This window comes from Centroberyx affinis, unplaced genomic scaffold (assembly GCF_046629955.1).
Source record: "Centroberyx affinis isolate AG114_WGS23_722 - 3 ecotype Tasmania unplaced genomic scaffold, CSIRO-AGI_Caff_v1 ptg000890l_1, whole genome shotgun sequence".
NCBI classification, from domain to species: Eukaryota; Metazoa; Chordata; class Actinopteri; order Beryciformes; family Berycidae; genus Centroberyx; species Centroberyx affinis.
The window spans coordinates 178262-193000 of record NW_027279479.1 but is presented as its reverse complement, the minus strand read 5'-3'; the positions used below and the strand labels follow the sequence as shown (position 1 = coordinate 193000).

At 42.4% G+C, this 14739-nt stretch overlaps 2 protein-coding genes across 2 annotated transcripts; both read right to left on the bottom strand.

Moving 5' to 3' along the window:
- Positions 1-831: 831 nt before the first annotated feature.
- Positions 832-5717, bottom strand: LOC139645676 (coagulation factor XI-like). Its single transcript, XM_071521462.1, has 9 exons — positions 5657-5717; positions 5359-5515; positions 4016-4125; positions 3734-3896; positions 3391-3509; positions 3118-3271; positions 2194-2300; positions 1464-1623; positions 832-946 (listed from the first exon to the last, which is right to left on the bottom strand). The coding sequence occupies exons 1-9, from the start codon at positions 5715-5717 to the stop codon at positions 832-834; spliced, it is 1146 nt and encodes a 381-aa protein (XP_071377563.1).
- A 1052-nt stretch (positions 5718-6769) lies between these two features.
- On the bottom strand, positions 6770-13638 carry LOC139645688 (glutathione S-transferase A-like). Its single transcript, XM_071521474.1, has 7 exons — positions 13552-13638; positions 9425-9505; positions 9174-9239; positions 8545-8650; positions 7550-7668; positions 7311-7399; positions 6770-7129 (listed from the first exon to the last, which is right to left on the bottom strand). Exons 1-7 carry the CDS (start codon positions 13636-13638, stop codon positions 6997-6999), a joined length of 681 nt encoding a protein of 226 aa, XP_071377575.1. The 3' UTR covers positions 6770-6996.
- Positions 13639-14739: the final 1101 nt, after the last annotated feature.

The window sequence follows — 14739 nt, the reverse complement described above, 5'->3', positions numbered from 1 at the left end:
ATTGTTTATTTGAGCGAGTGTGCGCTTCAGTCAGTCTATGTGTTTTGTTGTCCTGCGTGTGTGTGTCTGTGCCTTGCTTAGTGTTTTGTTTATGTGGTGTGTGTGTGCGTGCGTGCGTGTGTGTGTGTGTGTGTGTGTGTGAGCTGTAATGCGAGTCCTCGGGGCTGGCGTCAGGGCTGAACCGCGGTGGCGGCGTGGCTCTCGTGCGAGGCCGGCCGGCGGTCGGACGGACGGTATGGTGGTGGAATGTTTGTGGAGCGCACACGCACACACACACACACGCACACACACACACACGCACACGCACACACACACACGCACACGGATACACACACACACACACACAGACACACAGAGAGAGGCTGGCTGGCACTATTCTGGCCTCTGAGTGGAGGAGCCAGAGTCACCACCACAGCTTCCAGGAAGGACAACCACAATCACACTGCACTGGGTTTCCCACGGGGGAGGGGGGAGGAGGAGGGGGGGGGGGGGGGTGTTGGAGGGGAAGGAGGGAAGGGAGGGACGGAGAGAATAGGGGAAGGAAGGAGGGAAGTGTGTGTGTGTGTGTGTGTGTGTTGAAGGGGGCAGACGCTGCAGCCCATGCAGAATGAGGAAGAGAGGAAGGCGGGGGATCAATACGGAGGGAGGAGGGCAGTAAATGAGAGAAAGAGACGGATGAAACGGGGGGAAGCGAGAGAACACGTCTCTCTGCTCTAAATAAACTCATCCAGGCAAATTTCCCCTCGCTGAATCTTTTTTTATTAGATCCCACATGTGTTATGCCCCGAAACCAGGGGTTTTTCATTTCATCTGCATATCTTGCGCGTGCATCTATGTGAGTGTGTGTGTGCAGCCCTTCAGGGAGAATCCAGACACGACATTGGCCAAGGTGGAAACTCTGGCTGGGGTGGGCATCGTGATGACACGCTTGAGGTAGCAGCGACGCCTAGGACACAAAATCAAACACAGCGTCTTCGAATAACTGAATATTAAAGCTGGATTTTTATTGTCAAATTACACCTGTCGCTTCAGCCTAAATCACAGAGTGGGGCCGCAGTGGAGAAGAGCGTCCCGTTCCCCCTGACTGTCCTATTTGCCCAAAGGAAATTCTGGAAGTGATGAATCAAAACTTCAAAGGGAAATACAAACTGTCTCCTGAACAGCAGTGAGCAGCGAGTCCAGAGAAAGCTGGACTCACCAGTGTTAGATCTCTTGCCTGTCGTCCCTTTTGTATCCTTTGGTATAAAGTGATCACAGACCGGCCGGGTTGGTAAACATGAGCATGTTGTGTGCAGTTTATTGACCTCACATTATATAATATCTGGGTATTAAAGTCCACATTTTTGAAACCGTTACCTCTTACTGTCATTTGGGACGACCAATGTGTAAAGTGCAGCTTTAACTCCATTTGACAATATTTGTGTGTGTGTGTGTGTGTGTGTGTGTGCGTGCATGCAGCATACCAATTGTCAGAGTTAATGAAGGTGTCTTTGACGTAGGCGTAGAACTGGCAGTTGGGCTCTTCAGTGCAGGTCTGCTGGCAGGTCTCTGGGTCGTCCAGCAGCACGTAGCGGATGTCATCACCTCGGAAATCTGTTCCATCATGAGCGACCTTCATCCAGCCTATTAGTGCAGACAGGGTCAGAGTTATTCTGCTGGTCAAATCACAGAAACGAATGAAAGAAAGAATGAAACGAAACAGAAATGAGACACAGAGAGTCACGGCTAGGAGGGAATAATGCGATACAACATAGTAGCAGGGCAGACATTCATACCCGCTGAGAGAGGGTTTCATCATCTACATGGAACTTTGAAAAATAAGCTGTAGGCGATGGCAAATTTGCATTTTCTTTTTTCCTTTTTTTCATAAACGTTTGCTTGTGCTAAATGCAGACAAAGATGGCGCATGTCAAGAAAAAAAAAAGCCACCTAAAGGTACAGGACATACATTACACAGGATAAGACACTAAATTACACAGGACAGGACACAAAATGATCTAACCCCACTTTCACTATGAATAGTGTAAAATGGTAAGAGAAAAAAACTTTGTAAGGCATGAAGAAAGACAGAAAACGTTCCCACAGAGTTAGCCTTTCCCTGCAAACACTCAGCGTTCCTGTGTGTTTCCAAAATTTGTCAAAGTGTAATGTCAGATCTGGCCCTCTGTCAGTGACAGTAGTGTTTTTACATACTGTTATCTGGCTGACAGAAGCGTGCTGGTACCCCAGAGGTGACTCCATCCTGAGCCCTGGTCACCATTTCATTTGGATTGCTCTTCAGGTAACAGTGGAACCTCTTACTGGAAAAATAATGACAACAAAACCTGCTATTAGTGTTATGAGTAGTCATTGAGATAACACAAAGCAGAAAACAGGCCTGGGTCAAACACTAGTTTGTCAGCAGTCAAGGCACACTAAACCGACTTCTCAGTACTTTCCTGTAATTTTCTAAACTTTCTGCCACGCATTGTATTGTCCTATATGTCAAACTCCACCTATTTGGCACATGAGCAAACTAAAAAACAAGTCATATAAAGTATTATCTTCAGAAAAATATTGTGAGTTCCAATGCCCCCTCAAAAGCTGTATAACTACTGTAATCAAAGTGCACACACAGATACTTGTAAGGTGATGATACACAGCCAAATGTTTAGGGAAAGATTTGCTGGACTCACTGGAAATATTTAATCACTGAAAACTGTCTGAAATCTAGCCAAGCTTGATCGGAGAGCAAGCTTTGCTGGCAGTTTTCAACATCAGCCAATCAGAGACAAGAAAATTGGTCAGGTGACCTGTCCTCAGCCCAAAATATTTTTGAAATGGTCCAACTACTACTAAATAGTAAACACAACTAGGACATAACAGCTGTGATTCTTTTTATATAACATTTAATCTAGATTATGTATGGCCAGAGCCATACATAAGCCTATAATACATGTTATGGAATTTCAGTTCAGTGGATAACCTTGATAAAATTATTCAATTATTACATTTTCAGTAGAAAAGAAGATGTATGTTATTTCTGCTCTAAAACATTGCCTGTGTATCATCAGCTTTACACACAAACACACACACACACACACACACACACACACACACACAAACACACACGACTACCTGTTGTGAGAGGCGAAATAAGAGAAGTAGGTACAGCGTGGATGAGCAGAGCACAAGCTGAGACAGTGTTCAGGAGAGCCAGCGAGCAGCATCTCCAAGTCGCTTCCTGGGATGTCAGTACTTGGAAATAACTTGGCCTGACACGCTGTGTACACACACCCACACACCCACACACACACACATACACACAAAGGCACACAGATATATGGTGAGAAAGCATGCACAACAGCCTGCAATATGTGTTTTTATAAACGTTTATAGCATCTTGCATACCTGTGTCAAACTGTGTAGGTGTTTGTAATTTGTGGGAGAATCCGGATACCACACCAACCGTTGCTTCTACAATATGAGTCCTGGGTACTGTCCAGCTGAACTTCAGGTGGCACTTATATCTACAAGAAACATAGAGAAGAGAATATAGGGAATGGGAGAGCAAGCTATGGCAAAGAAGGAACTCTGGTCTTAATATAAATAAAAAATAGAGAAATGGCAATGACAATTTTTTCATTCATTCATGACGATAGCATTCAGGATCTGAATCTGAGCGGCTCTGCCTCTGGGAAATGTTTGCAAAAACAAAAATCCAATTTGCAGTTGGTGTGCGGTCCCACTTTACCTGATCTTCGCTGGTGTGAAGACTTCATTGACAAAAGTGAAGAACTGACAGCTAGGGTCATGTGTGCAGGCTCTCTGACACTCCTCGTAGTCTGCTGTGAACAGGAAGCGGTAGTCTGCTCCTGGGAAGTCCATGTTCTGGTACACCTTAGACAGGCAAGGCTCTGGCAGACAGATAGATACACAAGATGAGCTTGTTGTAAGGAGAGTGGGATGGGATCGCTAATCATCCATTAGCTAATGATTTTGGGAATGAACTGGTTCAGAGTGGTTGTGTTCCTACTAGGGTCTGGATTGCAGGCTTTGAGAGAGAAGCCAGAGGTGACGCCCAGGAGTGACGTCTGACGATTGGGCTCTCCAGAGGGAGTTGACTTGAGGTAGCAGTAGAAGTGCCTGGTGGAGAGAGGTAGGTGCATCTGTGGTCAACGATCAATAACTACAGAGAGGGCATGTGCGCAAACAAATCTATGACCTCGCAAACAGCACTGACCTATTGACTTTTAGACTGGTTTCAAGTGAATCTGCAGCTCCAGTGGCTAAAGTGATTTTAGGAAAATGCTTTCATGGAAAATATTATAGTCTATATGCTACATTGAAAGGTGCTGTGTCTTTGAGAGTGACAGACAGTCTTTCCACTACTTGTATCTGAAATGTGCATTTAATAACACTACAAAGTGAAGTACAGGCCCATGAAAATCTTGGCGAATGGCACAAAGGGGATCAGAGGGACATCTAATCTCCACGGTCTCTCACATGACTTTACTTTAAACCATATGCCCTTGTACCTTGGGCTGAGGCTGGATATCAAATTGGTGAGAATGAGAATACACAGTATTTTTTGTGTGTAACTTTTAGATGAAAAACTAATGAACCCCATGGAGAAATTGGGTTGTCACAGCAGCAGAGAATTAAATATAGAAAAGACAAATAGTGAGTGTGGGCAATGATAAAATAAATAAAGCAAAAAGATTGCAATAACCAATGTTGTGAAAAATAATCCAGCAAATAAATACATTTGGATAAAGATATAGTATCTTCATTGACAGATTAATATGTTGTTAGTAATATAAGAATTATCAATACATTATTATACAAATCATTTAATTATTCTAAAGTTATTAATGCAATAATTTATTACTGGTTACTAAAGTGTCAAGATACTATAAATACTGATGTATTGTGACACTTGACTGTTCTCAACTTTCTAGTGTTAAAATACCTTTTCTACAAGCATGATTTATAGTGAGTACATAGGTTTCATATTGTCAGTGCCTACTAATCAATCAATGGGCTATTATGGCTATATGTATGCCAAGCAGTGCGTAATGGCTGTTATGGCTCACTATATACAGGCCTAGTGGTGCCTAATGGCTGTGCATAACAATGCTGTTAAATCTAATCGCTGTGGTTAAAACTACAATATTTTAATTGATTTTTTTTTTTAATTACAATAATAATAATACAATTTCTACTTAAATCAGGCCAAATGTACAAAAATTCCACCAACCACAGCTTTGTTTGAGAATGTATAGGTGCAGAATCAGATGCATTTCTAAAATAAGCAGTGTGTAATGACTCACAATATATAGGCTTATTTATTTTAGTGACTAATTGCCTGTAATTTACCTGTTATCTACGGTCCAGTCAGGTCGTACGAAGGTGAAGAAGAGGCAGGACGGGTGCTGGGTGCACAGCAGTTGGCAATGCTCCGCATCAGGAGAGTAGACAGATGTCAGGTCCGTTCCCGGGAAGTCCACATTCTCCAGATGCTCTCGCACACACTCTGGAGAAATGGAAAGAGAAACACACGCACACAAACATACATACATAGTTACATGGAGGCACATAATAAGAAATAGACACCTGGACTTGTGGGCACATGTGGCTACACATAAAGGTAGCCGCATATGTAAAACAACATTACCATGACTAACGGAGAGCCCACAGAGGCAGAGCAGACCCACTAAAATGAAATGAGCTCCCATCTTCGGAGTCTCGCTGGTATTCTATTGAAACCAGCCAAGTTTCTTCAAGCACAACTGCAGTCAGAGTGATGGTTCAGCATCTGCAAAGTGGGCTAAAGGAGTATTTTGTGGTCCCCAAATTTGTACTTTTGAACTATTTGCAGTATTGATTTTTGACTCATTCAGTCGTGAGCGTTGGCTTGGGAAACTATGCAGCCCTGCTGTGCAAACACCATGTAACATCATGCTATAAACTACATCAGCGCATGTCAAACTGTGAGTCGGGGATGAAAAATGGCTTGCAGGCCTGAATCTGGTGGCTCCCCAACAGTGATAATGGTTCCATTCGCTTTGATTCCAGGGTGAGCGACTAAATGGCACAGTTGGACGCTGGGCTGAAAAATAAAAAGCTTATAAAAACCCCTGGAGTGGATCTGTAAAATTCGAGGTATGCCTCATAAAACAAACAGTGCCACCGCCACGGGATTAGGTCAATTTCACTCTTATTTAATTCCGTGTAAGTCAACACAATGAGAGAATGTATAACAGCTACTATTCTGATCAGAGGTTTCACGCTCCTGCTCCTGTTGGGGTTCTTTGACATGAAAAAGTCTAGGGATCCGAGTTCATGTGTTGTCTCTAGTCTCTCCACTCCAGCACAGTGTGTATCACCGCCTGATGGCCAAAGTGGGACTAGCAGAACTGTAGGCCCAAAAGAGTAGATGGTAGGAAGATGGGGAAGAACACCAACAGGAGGACAGCAGCAGTGGTTTATTCAAATCTAGCGACCTCTGCTGTCAAAACCATACAGGTGCAGGACTGAAGGTAGAAGAGTTGCATTTGAAGTTCACATTTTGGTGTCAGGATCCTGATTTTGGTGCTTGTACTCTATCATTGCCTACATTATCTAGATGCCTAAAAAGAAACCAGTAGAGATATTCAAATCATCATTTCCCTTATACAGACATACATTCCTGGCAAAAGTGGGACTAAATGCAAAGGAATGTTATGTAAAGTCGATCATGATGCAGGCTCTGTGTATGCTGAGCTTCACAGTAAGAAAGCAGGCAAAATTAACAATCTTTTTTTTTTATTGCTTTCATTTACATTGCAAAGTGAACCATCTATATCTGACAAATCACACAAACAAAATGGACGTTCAGGTTTTAAAACAGCCACAATGTCAGAAGAAGTGCATTTAAAAAAAAAAAATGTGACCAGTTACAATAGTGCAATGCAAGGAATGGTTATATCAGCTTTAAAGGGATTGTCAATTTGCATGCTCAGATGAACTTGAATCTCAGATGTCTTTGAGTGTGTCTTGGCCCTGGGGGTTCTCCAGCCAGTGTGGAGGCCAGCTGGCTTTGATGCTGGGGCGGTCCTTCAACAGAGCATAATACTCTGCCAGTTTAGGGTAACGCTCTGCAGACAACCTACAGAATGGAAAGAAAAAGGTATCACACATCTAATACGTCCATCCATCCATTCATCCTCTTGTCAGGCGGTCAGCTAAAGTCCATCTTTAGTCACCCTTTCTTTTGCCTTATATTCATTCATCCATTCATCTATGCACAGTTCCCGCCAGTTCATTTTGCCCTTAAAGTGTCTACCTACCCAAAGCGGAAGAGATAGGCGACATTTGGATAAACAGCCACATCAGCCATTGAGAAGGTCTTCCCTGCCAGGCAAGAACCCGCTCCCAGCTGGAAGACAGGAAAAGGAGTTATGGCGCGTTCAAGCGCTGGTGGGATGGTCCGACATTCAGGATGTCGGAAAATCAAACCTCGGATTTGATTTTCAAACACAGATGTTAGTTGGGATGGTAGGAGTGTACATGTTGTCGGTGCGTTTACCTTCTGCAGGTACCCCTCCCAGAGCTTGACTTCAGTGGTTAAAGCCTCTCTGTTCCTCTTCAGAGCAGAGTCATGTCTCTCTCCCTCTGGCACCTTCCAGTTGTAGTAGATAACATCCGCTGGAAATAGTCGACAGGCACTCAGTCGCTACAGTGGCTCTCATGGGAAAGGGAGAGGCATGGGCAATATCATGGAAGTCCATCTCTACTCTGTGGAATGCCAACTGCTTAGACTTCTACAGCTCTTCATACCACAACGCACAAAAACTGTGCTTGATTTCATAACAGCCAAGGCAGAGGCCAGTCTAGACATTAATACATAACAACGATTTCAACAGGAAGACAGGAAATCGGTCCAAATGATGTTTTGAAGAGCATACTTTGATAACTTTGATAACATTGTGTGCACTCTCGGAACAGTATTTCTTATTATGCACAGCTCAAGAGTTGATTTACACACAAGAAATGTTGCAGCTGATTGGGAATGCAGCTCTAGAATAGTTCTCTCTACTGTTTTCACCCCTCCCCAGTAGAATCAGGCACCCTAAGCTGGTCAGAGCATGTGATTCTTTCGGGGAACTCACACAAGAACAACATGACTAGCTGTTTGGAAGGTCTCAATGCATAGTGCTATGGGTTAATTATGTGAAAACACAGCTCATTACTGGCAGGAGCGTGTTTTGAACAGCTAAGCCTAACTGGGCTCTTGAGAGAAGAGCTGAAGCTGAGTTCACACTGAGGTCTCAAAGGGTTAAATTTGCCCATTAGGTGTTAGGTATTACCAAGAGCAACGCAGTCCAAAGTCCTTAAGTTAGATCTGAAAATGGGCCAAAGACAGTAGCTCAACCTGCCCACACACTGCTCTATCATAAAGTTCTAACTGAGAAAAGGGGTTTGGTGGCCTTGTTAGACCTTTGTTACTTATTATGGTGTGGGGTTTGACAAATACACACATACCTAACACCTTCATACAACTAGGTGTTAGGAATAACTTACCCATCTTCTGGGTGAAGGTGAGATCCTCAAACATGCGCTGGTACATCAGTGCTTGTTCTGCTGGGCTGTCGGGGATCAGCTTGTTCCCCTGGGACTTAAACTGACTCTGATATTGGAGACAAGAAATGTACAGCTGTTATGCTGAACTACCTGGAGCTCCGGTTTCTTGCTGCCGTGGTGTTGGGTTTCTAATTGTTTACACGGCATTGTCGAACACACATAGTAAAGGGAGTGCTCCTCAATATTAGCTCATGGGCAGGTGCACACCGAATGTACAAAATGTTAGGGATACTTATTCTTTCCATTAAGTACACTGATCAGATGAATCCAGGTAAAAGCAATTATCACTTATTGATTCCCCTTATTAAATCTATACCAATCACAAAGGAGGAGATGGAGATAAAGAGAAGCAGAAGGATTTTGAAGCTTTGAAACAATTGAGATGTGGATTGTGTAAAAGGGGCTGCAGCTTAATATCAGGAAGATTTCCCTAATATTTTGCACATTGTGGACCAGAGTCAAGTTCAACCCACCACTCCACACACACACACACACACACACACACACACACACACACACACACACACACACACACACACACACACACACACACAGCTCAAATATCTTACCTCCAGGTACATGCATGCTGCGAAGGACTCATTCAATATGTTGTTCCCGTGTTTGAAGGCTGGAAGCTTGGAGGAGGAAAGAATGCAATATAGAAAACAGCTGAGACATTGTTATTATATTATATTGTTTTTATATTATTATAATTGAGGTGAGGGTATATATACATCAATGCATATCAGGGAAAAAAATGCATGCTGACATTATGTGAGAGTGTGGATGATCTGCTATGCACCATAAACCTAGAACTTACTTGACCCCTGGGATTCATGTCCAAAACTTCCTGCGACTTGTGCTCCATTTTCTCAAAGGACAGCAGTTTTTGGTTGTATCCTGCAGGTTCTTCTCTTCCAGCACGATCATGACCCTCCAGCAGGGAGGAGAGCCGGAGCCCACAGGAGAGTCATCTTCTCGGCCATGGTTTTGGATTGAGCTGCAACACTTTACGGTCAAAGCCGTGACACGAGAGTGAAATGAGGTTATGTGGTAAATAGGTAGTTCGCTGGTTTTATAACGCCTTGCTGTTGTTCGCATCTGGATTGGCTGAATGTAATCCCAACCCACTATTGTAATGTCGCCAAAGATCTTTAGCTAAAGGTAGTGCAAGATAGTTCACATCCTATTCCAGCCTTTGGAAACTCTTGTCTGTTAATGCGCCCTCTGGCGGCCATATTGGAGTTCCTCGAGTTTTTATGGCAACAGCTGAGAACAGCTGATTGCAATCATAAACCTGCGACTTGACCATCTCGAAAGTATGATAGACATGCTAAAATTCTGTGCTGTATTTTGAGATTTCATCACATCAATTTTGTGTTTAGATAATGTCATCTTGTTTGTTAACTAGCTAACTACAGCATGTGGTTAACCAACACTCTCTTGTTAAAACATTTGATTTATAATGTTATACAAGCTATTAGTCTACTAGTAGTTGCACTTTAACATTAACATTGGTTGCTTTACTGAGTTAGCTTGCTGTCTAGTTAGCAAGTTAACAAAGAAAACATATACAGCTGTTCAGGTGAACTGAGCTGAATCTTCTCTGAATTCAGACTGATTTGAAAAAGAGATGGGCTAAGGGCAGTTTGGAAACAAATGTAGGCTACTTCACTTGACCACTCACTTTTAACTGTATACCTCCACACATCCATGACTTGTCTCTGTATGATGTAGGCCTATATGTTTCTATTTTCTATGTAGCTATTTCTGAAACAACTGCAAAGCCTCTAGAGTCAGCTAGCAGAATAATGCAAATAGCAGCTAATTACTGCAAAACTCTTAAGGAATATTCATTACTGACATTAGACACGATCATACAAAGAACATGTGAACAGGAGCACCTGCTAAACATTTTTATTCACTAATTTAAAGACAGACATGTCTAGATGTCACTGTCTAGATGTCACTATCAGCTTACTGACTATAAACAATCCATTGTTTGGCTAAATCAAATACGCTCTTTCAGAAATAAAAGGTAGGCCTACTCCACTGAATGTGATGACTCTCTTTGATTCTCCCAGCTGAAGAAGCAGTCTTGCCTGCGTAACGGGATTTAAGCAAAGCAGGAAGTAAGCAGGAGTGAAACCTCTTGCTTTGCCTGGGTACTCTTTGACCTCCCTTGACATGCCCGCCTTGAAGTATGAGCAATTGTCAAACATGAATCTGTCTCTGTCAAGTACTGTAATAACACCCTATACACTGAAACAGTAATACATAACATAATTAGTTTATTGTAACTAACTAACTAAATAAATAAATACAAACATCTCTTCAGAAAAATGACTGTAAGACTATTCCTATTGTGACTGTAAGTGTGCTTGGTGGGCCTACTCAGTGATCATTATGGGCTTTTTTTTATTTCCTATATTATTTCCTATGACATCACTATAATATTCCTATAGCAAACTATAGTTTTGCTGTTACTTAATAGTATACTTCTAAAAATGTACTTCTTTATTGTAAGGGACATGGTGACTCAGCACATCCCACATTTACCTTTGTACAAAGAAAGCCAGTTCTGGCACAGCCATCCAAAAAAAAAAACCTGTTGTCATCATGACAGACACTGCCTGTCATGATTTGGGGAGATGTGATTCCACCGTTGATAATTACTGTACAGGCTATATGAGCTGTTTTTCATGGAAAAATTATGGTAGCATTAAGTGGAAAATTTGAAGTCAAGAAAGCACCCATGTTATAGTTATCACATGGGTCTCACGCTGTTAGTAGCTCATTCAGCTGTAGACGTTTTGCATTGTAATAGCTTCCCATATCAGATCTTAATATCAACACTGCGCTGAAGTCAACTGTGTGTGAAATCAAACAACGGAGATGAATTTCTGTCATGAAAATGTGCATTTAATAAAACTGTGTGACATAACGCATCACAATACTGAACCAATAGCACGCTGTCTACCTCTTACTACTTTGGTACTGTAATGTTAAACTGTAGCATTCAAAAGACAGCTTGGAGAAAGAGGAATGTAGACCTCTCCATTGAACCTAGGCATGAAAAACTTTGAAACTGACTGAAAGAAACAGAATGCTGCCTCCTACATATCTGTGTCAGAACATACTGTACGTGCGTCTCAACAGTTTACACTCAGGCATTTACTTTTTAACACTGGACGAATGAAACAGCTATATCAGATATACTGAACATAAACTAAAACTAAAAATGAAGATTACTTTCAATACTGGCAGATGTGTGTGTGTGTGTGTGTGTGTGTGTGAGATAATCTCAGTTGTCTCTGAGTGTGTCTTGGCCCTGGGGGTCCTCCAGCCAGTCTGGAGGCCAGCTGGCTTTGACACTGGGCCTTTCCTTCACCACAGCATGATACTCTGCCAGTTTTACGCTCTGCAGACAACCTACAGAATGGAGAGGTAAGGACACATCTCACACTTATTTTATGGCTGTGATACTGAAAGGAAATAGACTAGTAATCGCATCCCACTTACCCAAATCTGAAAAGAGTAGCAACAGTCGGAAAGACGGTCGCATCCGCCAGTGAGAAGGCTGTTCCTGCCAGGTAAGAGCCCGCCCCCAACTTGAAAGAGAGGTAAAATATATGTATGAACAGTCAGTGAATGTTTGTGTGTGTGTGTTTGCATGTATATACACTACCTTCTCCAGGTATCCCTCCCAGAGTTTGAGTTCAGTGGCCAGTGCTTCTCTGTTTCTCTTCAAAGCCGAGTCATGTCTCTCTCCCTCAGGGACAAACCATTCATAGTAGATAACCGCATCTAAAGAGATGGAGATTTACACACCATCAGTAGATTCAGGAAGGCGCTTCATTGGGTGTGTATGATCTTATTTTCATAAAGCCTTATGTGTAACATTAATATATCATTGTCAAATTAATTGTGATACCTTGGTATAATTACTGGAAACAAACGAGACCATGGTGGAGATGAACTGGTACTGGTACTCTATCTCACTCCAGTGCTATGTTAGTGCTTGTGTTTTTGTTTTTTTTGTTGTTGTTTTTTTTTCAAAATTAAGACCACAATTCCCATAAACCCTAGTTACTCTCACTCTCTCTCTCTCTGTGTGTGTGTGTGTGTGTGTGTGTGTGTGTGTGTGTGTGTGTGTGTCTTACTGAGTTTGTCATAGAATGTGAGACCCTCAAACATGCGCTGGTACATCAGTGCTTGTTCTGCTGGGCTGTCAGGGATCAGCTTGTTTCCCTGGGACTGAAACTGACTCTACCATCAGAGAGAAAACACACACACACACACACACACACACACACACAGATGTTAAAATGAATCATAGGTTGGCGCTGTATCTTAAGAACATAATGGAACATATGAAGACACTTCATAATAATGAATTTACAGTGTCTGGCATATTGGTATTTTTTGAGTTGATGCATTTATAAATAACAAGACAGTGCATCTCTCACCTCCAGGTAAAAGCATACAGCATAGGATTCATTCACTACGTTGTCTCCATGTTTGAAAGTGGGAATCTGAGGGATCAAACAGTCAACAGATAAGATGAGCATGACAGGTTCTGTCTAGAGGGAAGCTAGCTGAACACACAATTGGCTCATTTTATTAACAGACCATGATGGTTAGCTATTAATATTATCGGTATTAATGACACACACTCCCGTTCCACTTTATGGGAGTGTGTTCAGGGCCAGTGCACTTGTTTTGAATGAGCGGTCAAATTATGTCCACAACATATTGCCTAGCCCCGATCCCCTATACTCCTAAATTGTGTTCAAATTAAGTAGTTTGCAAGACGTTGAAACAATGACATGAAATGGACGTCTTTTCAACTTTCACTTTTCAACTAGTTGAAAGTGAAAGTTGAAAAGACATCTGACTAAATCTGGTTTTAGTTGAAAGTGAAAGAATCATTTTTTGGCTGTATCCCTGCAGGTTCTTCTCCTCCAGAGCGATCATGACCCTCCAGCAGGGAGGAGAGCCGGAGTCCCACAGGAGAGTCATGTCCTCGGCCATGGTTTTGGATTCAGCAGCCTGAAACCTGCCCTGTGTTCAGCCCCGACAAAGCGTAGCAAAACGTTTATTTAAACGGAAACGGTAGTGCGTTGAACACCCTGTTACGGCCGAAATACATGGGACACAGACACGACGCGTCACGTAGGCGGGGCGGAGCGAGGTTTTTTGTGTGCCACATAGATGATCGGATTCACTGTTTTTTGAGTTTTGCCAAGTGATAATGCAGTTGGTTATGCAGAGTTTGGAAGTGTAGGCGATATTAACTGGTACTGAATTAATTAACTAGATCGTTTTAACTACAGGATCATGGATACACATTGATTTGATTGATTTATTTTAATGTGCAATGTAAAAACACCCACAAGGTTGCTCTGCTGCGTCACATTGCCTCTGGTACAATGAGGTATTTATTTTAATCATTTTTAAACAGATTGTACTTGTTTTTTACACAGTTCTATGGAGTTTTTACCTGTTTGAGGGCCGTGTAGCCACGCGTAGAGGGGGAAAAATAGATCAGACGCGCAAAAATAGAGATGAGCCGTGCGGGCTTCCGTGGTCCGTGTAGCAGCTTCAGTTGATTATAACGGACGCGCTCTGTTGCGGGCATTCTGCGGCAGACGTGTCACGCCGCGTCCGTGTCCCATGTATTTCGGCCGTTATGTTACGCAAGCGTTGCAACTACGGCAGCTGAGGAGGCCATTCTTTGCGTTCTTTAAATATGTGTTTAATACTACAAAACACGCTCAATGTTACAGTCACTGCCCTTGCCGTCCAGAATAGCAGAGAACATCCCAATGGAGTGAAGGGGTTTGTGCAAACTTTGGTTCCTAATTATAGTGATCCAACATTTGCCTAATTTGCATTTCAGGATGACAAGGCAAACATTTCAGGTGAAGGATAATCCACTTCTTACCTTCGAGACTGTGTTACGATCTATGAGCTAATTATTTTATTATGAGCATTAGGCCTATCATTATTGCTGATCACTGATGTTGTGATATGCTATTGTAATATTTACCATTATATATTTAGAGGAGTAGAGTGGAGTAAGTAAAATTTATGAAAGTGTCACTCCACAATGGTACAAACAATAGCAAAAGA

Excerpts from the sequence above, each read along its gene's own strand:
- LOC139645676 (XM_071521462.1), bottom strand. The coding sequence starts at position 5,717 with ATGGGAGCTCATTTCATTTTAGTGGGTCTGCTCTGCCTCTGTGGGCTC. Across the intron at positions 5,516-5,656 it reads TGGGCTCTCCGTTAGTCATG|AGTGTGTGCGAGAGCATCTG; the intron begins GTAATGTTGTTT and ends CCATTTCTCCAG. Across the intron at positions 3,510-3,733 it reads TTCACACCAGCGAAGATCAG|ATATAAGTGCCACCTGAAGT; the intron begins GTAAAGTGGGAC and ends TGTTTCTTGTAG.
- LOC139645688 (XM_071521474.1), bottom strand. The coding sequence starts at position 13,638 with ATGGCCGAGGACATGACTCTCCTGTGGGACTCCGGCTCTCCTCCCTGC. Across the intron at positions 9,240-9,424 it reads ACATGAATCCCAGGGGTCAA|CTTCCAGCCTTCAAACACGG; the intron begins GTAAGTTCTAGG and ends TCCTCCTCCAAG. Across the intron at positions 7,669-8,544 it reads CACCTTCACCCAGAAGATGG|CGGATGTTATCTACTACAAC; the intron begins GTAAGTTATTCC and ends GACTATTTCCAG.